We start from the raw sequence: 11,312 nt of genomic DNA, 5'->3' as shown, positions 1-11,312 counted from the left end.
TGCTTCGGCTAAAGGAGTCGGCTCTTCGATTGAAGGGGGAGGAATAATAGCAGCCAGAAGTTCGGCTTCTTTGGCACGAATTGCATCCTCTTCCAGACGTAGTTCTTCGTCAATCAAAGCGTCATAAAAGCTCTCCACTACATAGATAAGAAAAATAGTTTAGTTAGTTAAAAGCAAGAAGAAAGAAACAAGGTATTACCTAAAGGGACTTGAGTATCAAGTTTGACGGGGCTTAAGCCAAATAGGTATAGAAGATCGACTCTCAGCCACTTGGGGATAGAAAGTCGATGACTTAACAACTTCTCACAATAAATAGGAAAAGAGGGATGAAGATGAAACTCCTTGACGTCGGGCAAGGGGGGCAAGAAGGATTTCCAAGCATGAGACCAAGGAATGGGGTCCTGGAAACTTTTTGAAGAAAAAACGAGATTTCCAAGCTTTGAGAGACGAGGGCATATCCTCAAAAAGAACCATTTTAGTCCGTGATTGAAACAAGAAAACATCAGGTTTCGAACACTTGGGATAAGAGAACATGAAAATATTTTGGGGAGTAGGAGGAATATCTAGCAAACGAAACAGCATGTAAGTACCACATAGATAACGAAATACGTTGGGAGCAAATTGTTGCAAAGGAATATCAAAATACTGGCTTAATTCGATCAAGAAAGGAGGAATGAGAAACCTTAAACCTCCTATCAACTGATCCTTGAAAAAAGTCACACAATTAGCAGGAGGATGATGAGGACGATCATCCGATGTTGGGATTATGATGTCATAATCCCGGGGAATTTCATACTGACGACGGATGGTTAGCCTAGCATTTTTATCAAAAGAAGAAGACATGTGGATGTACCAAGGAGCAAATGTTTCCTCAGCCATAGACAAGAGTAGAGGCTAGTAAAACAACAGATTACTTACTGAAAACAAGAAAGAAGATCGCCGAGAAACGGTGAGCACGGGGTTTGGTCGAAGACTACAGCGAGAAAAGAACGCTAAGGAAAAGAAAGGAAAGGACAAAGCTGAAAAGAAGACGAAGGGTTTAGGGTTTGAAAAACACACAACCGTCGTCAGATCAAAACACTTTTATCTCAGCAGATGTTAAGGATCACAGGAAAAGGGCAAAGGCTTACGTGACATGGCGACGAGAGAAAGTATGTGTCATATAATCATAAAGAGACATTTATATTGGATGTGACAGATCGAAACACGCTGGGTTGGTAACACTTCGTTGTACGCTTATAACATTCTCTTACCCGAAGAAGAGCCAATCACCAACCAGGAAGTTTCGAAAGGAGACGTAATTAACTGGACATAATAAAGTGAAAAGGACTGAATTTTGACTAAGCCCAGGCTAAGGACAAAAACATTTAAGGATGGAGATTTAGGCGAATAACAGATTTTAAATTAATGTAAACTAACATTGATCAAAATAATTTTATATTGGCCGGCATAACTCTGGTTATGCTAGACAAGTATAACATCAATTTAAATAACATTGTTTATAATCATCAAGACAATACTGGTTGGTATAATGTTGGTTACAATAGATAAATATAACATCGACTAAGACGGTTTTGTTTATGACAGATAAGTTAGTATTGGTTGGTATAACATTAGCTATAATATAGAAGTATTCCAACAGTTAAGATAGCTTCAGCCATGATAAATGACACATAGGATATACGAAGGGGTAATGAATACAACATCACATTTATTCTTATAAATCAGAGAGGGAGTCAATAGAATCACTTAATTCGATACAAAAGCTTGTTTTTACACTTAGAATATGATCAAGTACATAACATTACATTTCCCCTCAGAACATTAAATCTTAAACAGATAACAAAAATTACAAACATAAGCCCTTGAGATGCTTAGAAAGTTTTAGTCCCACTATAGTCAAACTTACCATGGAGCAGAAGTGGAAACATTTTACCCAGCATAGAGGAAGCTCGTCCGAGCTTGTCAAGGCGCATAAGTGGCAATATTTTGCCCGGGACAATGAGGATTGTGGAGTAGAAAGATTCAAGGGAAAGGGGAAGGGGATAGATCTATTCAGGCCATGATGGAAAAGTAGTTGAAAGAGCCTCTCCCCAAGCCCTAGAGTTCTGCAACTAGAGCCACCCAACTTAGCCCGTCGGTAATAAGTGTTGTGCCCTTCTCGCGACATCCATGGGATATTTAGTTAGCTCCCCATGAGTAACAAAAACCTCTTTGAAGTTTCTTGAGCCTGCAAAACCTTGGCACCTTTGGATGAAAAGTCTGGACTTTGAAAAACTTCATCTCTTGAGACAATCCCTTGAACCCTAGAGTTAGCCGAAGTAAAAATTTGAATAAACTCATATATAGATCTCGCCTTGTCCGATAAAATTCGCCTCCAAAGAGGAGGATCCAAGACCATAACCTTAGCAATGAAAGTTAGCAAGGAAGGAAAAGAACTAAGATGGGTGGTGAACGAAGAGAAGGTTGTAACCCTATTTAAAGGATCAAAGGACCCAAGGAATCACTGTACTGAGGTTCACGGGATCACTATACTCAGCTTCATCAGATAGTTGTGCACAAAATCTGTGAGGTCACTTCAATATCCATGGCAGAGTCACGGGTAGGAAGAGACAAAATTAGACTTGTGTCTAGTCAGTCGTCTACACCTCCTTCGACTAGACTTGAAGGGAAGGCTAGTGATATGGGTTAGGTTTCATAGGTCTCCAATAAGGAAGGGAAAGGAGATAACCAAATGGAGAAGATAGATCAATATTGGCTGGGATATGCCTCCAAGGGGGCAGACCCATATTGATCAGCATATACCTCAAAGGAGGTAGGCTAATATCGGCCGGGATATACCTCAAAGGAGGTAGGCCAATATCGATCGAGACATATTTTCAGGAAAGTAGATCATTGTCGACCGGGGTTTACCTCTAAGAAGGTAGGCCAATATCGGCTGGGATATACTTCCAAGTAAGTAGGTCAATATCTATCGGCCGGGATATACTTTCAAGTAAATAGACCAATATCGGTCGGGATATACTTCCAAATGTCCATATCAATTAGCATATACCTCAAAGGAGGTAGGCTAATATCAGCCGGGATATACCTCAAAAGGAGGTAGATTTGTATCGACCGAAATATGCTTCCCAGGAGGAAGACCCATATCAATTAGCATATACCTCAAAGAAGGAACGCCAATATCGGCCGGGATACGTCTTTAAGGAGGCAGGCCAATATCGATCTAAACATGCCTTTAAGAAGAAAAGTCAAGATCGGCCGGTTGACCAATACCTTAGAAAGATACTTGATAAAATATAGCCTAGTGCTAGTTATGATAATTAACATAGAAGGGTGCCGACAGAAGCCTCATGAAGAATAATAATCATTAACTAAACCTAGTCATGATTAACTTCGACCGATACAAGGAACATTGGTATATTGAGCTATCCATGATATAATAGAAGCAGGAGGGGCGGGAAGAAACGATAGAAACACTTTAAAGGGACTCATGAGATAGGATAGAGGTAAATATTTCAAATAAGATAATTAATGAAGATATCTGCAATATGTGACTATATGACAGGTATTATATATTTTTTGGCCGAAAATGTATTTTTAGATTGTTTTGCAGGTGTTAAACGACAAAGAAGGTACATCTGAGGTACAAGAAAGATTCCTTAAAAGTCATTCATCACAAGTACGCAACTTACGTCATCTCATAACAAACTCTAACAAACCGGGGTCCACTTCATGGTTACGGAGGTTATATGAAGTGGTATAAAAAGGGGAATCCTCTCCGTTGGCTAGGTAAGTTCACATCATCACGCACATTCGTAACCCTAATTTTCAACTACTGTTCATCTTCTTCTTCCACACCAAGAGAGATCACTGACTTGAGCGTCGGAGGGCCTAGCCAGGGATTCCCACCCCGGTCTTAGGTCATTGACAATAGTGTTGGCTGGTCTCTTGTGCGCAGGAGGTCTTGGAAGCTCTGGATATGGTTTTCTCTTTGATTGGATCTCTCTCTCGTCATCGGGTCTTCGCGCAAGGAGGGCATTGGGTGATCCTATTCTTCCTGATCCGCTTCCGCTTTTGGTTTTTCGGATCAGCGTTCTCTAGGCTTTCTTCTCCATCAACAGTGGATTTCTTCTTCCGGATCTCCGTCTTGTCCAGCTTCTCAGACAGGATCAAGTACATAGAGTCAAATTAGCTAATTGTGATCCCTGCATGATATTAACCAATCATAATTCCTAAAAGGTAGAACCCAATTACATCATATGTAGCCTCTATGTATTTCGCCTCACGTTTAATAAATGCCCAATAATATGACGTTGATTATCTTTATGTGTCAAGCTAACACATCAATGTTGGATTATAATAGACGGTCATCATGCATTCCCAAATGATATGAGTAGAAGGCATGGGAGTTCCACCCAATCCACATCACTTATATTAGTGGAAGACACAGCTTTCCGACGTTCAGGCCTCTCCAAGGATATGAGCTAGACGCTGACCGCGGGTAGCATTCATCATGCAACCACAGTTGACAGAAGATAGTGAAAAATATACTCTTTTATTTTTTTCCTTTACGACTTGAACTAAATTTTGAATCATATTCAAAATGAGGGATTTTTATTTAAACATTTATCTCATTACTTTGAAAATATAATATGTTTTATGTATGTTTATAGGATTCAAACAACTATATTATAAAATAACATAGATATATATATATGTATATATATACACAAAAATATATCAAATATATCATAATATCACATATTAATATTTTAAGGATAAGCAATCAACGAGAGTCATTGGATAATTTTTTTTATTTGCATGCATAATATCAAATATTTTTATATCAATTAATTAATTGATCAATTTATGTTTCTTGTTAATTCTTTTAATTGACAGTAAAATTATCAAATAAATTGATAAATCAATTTATCTATAATCAAATTTAGAAAATCATATTTCATCAAAAAAAAATGTTGATGTTATCAAATCCATTATGGGCAAACCAATTAAAAGAACATATATGCTTTTGTTTCAAAAATAATATGACAAACAATGAACTTGACTTTGGACCATTATTGGAACTGAATTCAAAATTCGGATATTATGTTTCTACACCCTTATGTGCAAGCAAAATTTAAAATTTTATTTTATAATTTAACAATTAAATCAAGAGAGTGTTCATATGGATTTTTAATTGAACATAAGTATGATCTAAGTATGATTTTACGGATCTTACTTTACAATCTAACTATTCAAGTAAGATCCTAAAAACATAGCAAAGATAACTATCATGTGATTAATTTATCTAATGCTAATTTAATCATTTTATTTATACATACAAAATATTTAATTCAAACATACTAGATCATTTAAGCATAACCTATATAAAACTATTAACATAAGCATTAATAAATATATGAATCAAAATATAAGTAAAAACATACCTCTCAAACTACCTTTGTTTTCGATGTATTGAACTTGTACTTCCAACGCCTAATCCAGTCTATGGTCAGAATTCTCTTTCCAACGCTTGATTGTACTAGTGATCAAGTATTATTTTTTGTTGAAACTATCGAAGAATATTCCTCGAAGATGAGGGGCCAGTTGTCGGATTTTCCTTCATAAAGTGCCCTCAAAAGTGATGCACCTTCCAACAATTGCCAGCAACAATTGGCTTCTCGAATAGGAGAAGCAATGACAACGAGATGGAATCTGTCTTCATGGAAAAGATGGAAGAAGATCTCTATCTTCTTTCTTTGAAAGCTAGCGACAACAAGAAGAGGGTTGCCAAAAAATTTCACAAGGTACAGAAATTTCTTCCCTTAAAAACTCTAAGAAGACACTGCCCTAATTCTCCCAAACACAGAATTTTTCTTCTCTTAAAAAATTCCAAAACGATACTTTGATCCTTTTTGAATACTTCCAAGAAAAACTTTTATGAATCTTAATATTTGATCATATCAAATTTTAGTTGTCAATTGATTGTGTGATTATATCAAACTTTATTTGTTGAATTCAACTACTTTGAATTTGACTTTCTCAAAGGAAATAGTGAAATCAATACTTGTATAATCCTCAATAGTTTAGGGATACATATAGTTGTGGGTACACAACTCTTTATGGTTCAAGACTATACTCGTCCTTTTATTCGGGCATATCCTTAATAGCCTCATCCAATGATCAACTCCTTAATCATAGGATATCGGAACTAATTCTGATTAACACCCAACGAATCATGGTAAGAGCATCTAGTAGTACCTTCCCATGATTCCCTACATATTACTGAATAGTACCTGTAAGAATCAGTCAATTATGATTAGCATACAGTCTAGTCCCATGCATCATCTCATATCAAGGTCAAATCTATAACCATTGGTATACCCAGTGTTGTATATTAATTCGATAATCATATGATGTATCTTATAGTGATGTCGCATGTGTAACTAGGAAACTCTTTTTCCTAAAATACTTCTTTCAGTTCTGATCAGACACTTCATACACTATTGAACAATATATTATATAAGATATCTACACCCGTGGGTGTGTGGTCAATTCCCGACTATAATATACTAACTCCTGTATATTTTGTTACTACACCCAATCTCACCACCTGAAGATCCTAATGAAGTTGAAGTCGTGTAGCCTAAGCAGATAGAGTTTCATTTGTTCTGGGTCATAAGAATTACTAGAGTAGAACCACAACCAAGGACTTATCCACTCAATAAATGATAACCACTTAGAAAGTTCATGTGAGGGATGTTCGATGAATTCATCATATAATCACATATTTGTACATGTTTGAACATCTCTATGTTCTTACTAATGAAATCCAGTACATTACATTACAAATGCTAATCTGTAGCTCGAGATGTCTTTTATCTTTATTTATTATGTGACCTAATTGATTGAGAATAAATTTAAAATATATAATAAATATTGATGTATTTTATGATGGTCTATTACCATATTTTACTATAATATATTCAAAATCTATGCATCAAGAGTATAAAATAAAATAAATATTAAATTAAATTATATTACAAGATTTATATTGTGGTTTATATTTAATAGTCAATAAAATTCTATCCAACAATTAATTTGCAAGTACCTACTCTACCATCTTGTCCATCTTATCTTAAACGATAGTCCATGACCAGACCAGCTGTGTGTTCTCCTCGCCCAAGACATCGAACGAATAGTTCGACTTATTTATCAATGTATAAGCATCGTCCAGCACAGCGTTCACAGCCAAATCTGATATTATATAGCTTTGATCACGGTCCTGGTAGAAGTCGCTGCTTCCAGAAAACCTAACTCAATTTTAAACTCAATAGAAACCACTCACCATTTATTTTACTCATAAAGCTGTATTTTTTTTGTCTAGAGAATTTAATGATAAAATAAAAAAAAATATTAAACCTTTTGATAGAATTCAAATCCATCACCGATAATCTACGATTTAAATGGATCCAATGTCATGAATGCCCGACCCGACTAGGAAGCACATTGAAATGAAGATCTATAAAGCTATATATGCGGCGTGAGTAACCTGAGTACTTACTCTACCTCACTTGCGACCTTTCTCAAACACCTTGTGCACGCTCCTCAAAGCTCACGATGCTCTCCGGAGCCGAAAACCTCCTCGCCATCCTCATAGTCCTGGCTTGCGCCTCTCCCTACCCTTCCCACGCCGCCGCCGCCCCCTCGCGCTCTTCCTCGATCGTGCTCTCTGCCTGCGCACGCGCGCGCTACCCCTCCCTCTGCGTCCGCACCTTCATTCTCACCACCCCCTCCTCCGACGTTGACTTCGCACGGGCCACCACCGCCTCTGCCCTCTCCTCCGCCCGTCACTCTGCCGCCTTCCTCCGCCAAGGCCCTCTCCCCGCCTCCGCCGCCTTCCGCGACTGCGCCGGCCTCCTACTCCACTCCGTCGACCAGCTCGACCGAGTTTCCCGCCAACTCGCGGGCGACAAGGCGGCGCAGAGGCGGCTCGGCGACGCCCAGACGTGGGTCAGCGCCGCCATGACCGACCAGGACATGTGCCTCCAGGAGCTCGGAGCAGAGGAGGGAGCCGGATCCGCTAGCAAAGAGCTCTCCGCCCGTGTGACGACGGCGTGGCAGCTCGCCAGCAACGCGCTCTACTTCATCACCCAACTCTCCGACTCCCGCGGCCGTGGCAGGAATAATTAATCTCGGCGCTTCATCAGATCATGCCGATCAGATCGGACGGTTGAGATAGTAAGCTGTACTTCTGTGGTTTTTTTTTTGGCAGCTCGCTTTTAGTAATTCCACCGTGTACTCACGAACTTATGGAATCCAATTTAGTTAGACTTAGTTTGGTACGATTGTAAATAAATATAATTTTTTTGTTAATACGTAAGAATTTAACAATCTCATAATTTCACTCTCCAAAATATTTTATTTTTTAAAAAAAATAATTAAACTCACGGCATTTAAATCTTCTCGTAACTACTAACATCAGCAGTCATCTAAATTAACAAACCGCCGTGACGCCTCACACGTGCTCGACAACCAAATAAAAGTCATATCTCGCTTTTCGTGATTCTGTCTCTCTCGGCAGAGATAGAAATTTCTGAATCGAGATCGAGAGCCGATGCGCAAGGATTAGTGAGAGTGAGCCATCCTGCGAGGATTGCTTTTGTTTTTTTTTTCTCTCAATAAAAATCCCTTTAATTCCATGAATTGTCCGAGCTCAATTCGGACTCGGATTCACTCTGATGTGGACTTTTTTTAGGTGGTGGATGAGGTGTATAATTCAGCAAATATACCTGCCCAATACATCCATGAGATACAGCCTTTGGGAGACTGACTTCTCTGAACATGGCCTAAATGAAATCTAACTAAATGTAATTGATAACTCTCTGCTCTTTAGACTAGAGTAGGAGATAGAAAATTAAGGAGATTGATCAAGAATTGAAGTACTATTGCTTCCTTCCTTTATATTTCCCTCCAATTAGATTCTGCTCCACTAGTAAACTGAGTGTAATAGTAAAATAAACACATCTGAAAATTTGGGTTATAAATTTTAAAAGCTTTTATGAAATCATTCGCAAATAAAATAACTACCCTGTTTAAATAATCAAATAAGAAAAATATTACTTATATACTACTGTAATAGCATTACATAAATTATACACGAAAGTCGTACCAAATGACTAAGAGAATGAGATTTTTTTTTCCAGAGAATATATATTCGTCAGTGTTGAAAATATAAATTAGATTAATTGAGTCAAAATTATTTAATATTGTGTGCGTGAATATTGGAGGTCTTTTGGAGGATCCATGAATGATACATGTATGTCATTCATTATTAATTTATGTATTTATATAAATACATCTTAGGATTTCCTATAAATACTCTATATATTTAACAATTCAAATATGGAAAAGAATAATACAAATTAGTTTCCTTTAGCTGTGAGTGTTATAGTTTTTATACTCTCTATCTTCTAACAAAGTGTTATCAAAGCTCTCCGTTTGTGTTTGGAGACAAAGCTCGAAGGAAAGTGTCGAATGGAATCTCATTTGTTGTTACATTCCTCTCACCAAGGCAAATTATGATAATTGGTGAATAAGAGTGAAGGCTTTGCTTAGAGTATATGAAGCTTGGGATCTTATGGATAAAATGATATTGATGAAAATGAGCCATCCGCCAAGAAGAAGGACCAAAAAGCCTTCATGCTCATCCATCAAAGTTTGGATGAAAAGATGTTTGAGAAAGTTGTTGGGCAACTACTTCCAAGAAAGCATGGGAAACTCTTCAAGCTTGATTTAAAGGTGTTGATAAAGTGAAGAAGGTATATCTCCAAATATTAAGAGGAGAGTTTGAATCTCTATGCATGAAAGATTCTGAATCCATTTCAGATTATTTCTTAAGAGTATTGACTATCACAAATCAATTGAAAATATACGGAGAAATATGAAAGATGATCGAATTGTTGGGAAAATTTTGAGATTTTTGGATCTAAGATTTAAGTATATCATGGTTGCTATCAAAGAGTCTAAAGATCTAGACACCATGACTATTGATGAACTTGCTAGATCTTTACAAGCACACGAAGAAAGATTAATAAAACCAGTTCAAGAATCAATTGAACAAGCTTTGAAAGCAAAACTATCATTGAATGACACAAACTAAGGCACATCCCAAAGAGGCCGCAGACGTGGAGGATCTCGAGGACAGGGCCAAGGTCGAGGTCGTGAACATGGAAGAGGTGGACGAGATGACAAAAACACCTCATATAATAATGAGACGATCCAAAACTCCAATCAAAGAAGAAATTGTGGAAGAGGTAGAAGTCGTGGAGGTCATCAAATGAGGTATGATAAATGTGAAATTGAGTTCTTTACTTGTCATCATCTTGGCCACTATTCTTGGGAATGTATAAATAACATGGAGGAGACAAACAATTTTGTGGAGAACAATGATGCAAAAGAAGATTCGGGCCCTACTTTGCTTCTAGCTTGCAAAAATGATCAAGACGAGAATGAGAGTCCATGGTATCTTGATTTCAGCGCAAGCAGCCACATTTGTAGAAGGAGAAATTTGTTCATGGAACTTGATGAATCAACTGATTGAGATATAACTTTTGGCGACTCTTCGAAAGTTCAAGTGAAAGGAAAATATACGATTTTGATTCATTCAAAAGATGGGAGTCATCAATTAATTTCTAATGTGTTTTATGTGCCGGTCATGAAAAATAACATTTTGAGTTTGGGCCAATTATTGGAAAAGAATTATAATATTCACTTAAAAGATAAATACTTGATGTTGAAAGATGAAGGTGGAAGATTGCTTGCTACGGTGCCCATGACAAAGAACCGAATGTTTTTGCTAAATATTCAAAGTGATGTTCTTATGTGTTTAAAATCTTGTTTCAAAGATTCATCTTGGCTATGGCACTTGAGATTTGGGCATTTGGATTTCGATAGGCTGAAAATGATGAGCAATGGAAGAATGGTGAAAGGATTGCCCTCCATAAACTATCCTAATTAGCTTTGTGAAGGATGTCTTTATGACAAGCAAGTGAGAAATGTTAGATATAATTATCCCTATTAGGTGGGCTTATTTGTAAGTTGCATATGTGAATACGATTTGAACCCTATAAAGTGATCTAACTTATGCTTATTAGGTTCGATTATTGGATGTAGACCATGTATGCGTAGAACGTTTAGTCCTGCATCTATTATCATCTATTTACTAATAATAGATGTTCAATATATATGGGCATATAGTCCCACATATATTATTATCGATGGGTTGATAATAGATGTTCACTATATAT

The 11,312-nt window shown here is 37.2% G+C and overlaps 1 protein-coding gene across 1 annotated transcript; it reads left to right on the top strand.

Annotated features, from left to right (window-relative positions):
* Positions 1 to 7,623: 7,623 nt before the first annotated feature.
* On the top strand, positions 7,624 to 8,276 carry LOC122054939 (pectinesterase inhibitor 3-like). The gene has a single exon (XM_042616351.1). The coding sequence runs from the start codon at positions 7,624 to 7,626 to the stop codon at positions 8,194 to 8,196; it is 573 nt and encodes a 190-aa protein (XP_042472285.1). The 3' UTR covers positions 8,197 to 8,276.
* Positions 8,277 to 11,312: the final 3,036 nt, after the last annotated feature.

The sequence above is a fragment of the Zingiber officinale genome, chromosome 3B (assembly GCF_018446385.1).
Source record: "Zingiber officinale cultivar Zhangliang chromosome 3B, Zo_v1.1, whole genome shotgun sequence".
NCBI lineage: Eukaryota > Viridiplantae > Streptophyta > Magnoliopsida > Zingiberales > Zingiberaceae > Zingiber > Zingiber officinale.
Note: the sequence above shows the minus strand (reverse complement) of the source record. Positions and strands in the feature narration are given on the sequence as shown.

Excerpts from the sequence above, each read along its gene's own strand:
- LOC122054939 (XM_042616351.1), top strand. The coding sequence starts at position 7,624 with ATGCTCTCCGGAGCCGAAAACCTCCTCGCCATCCTCATAGTCCTGGCT.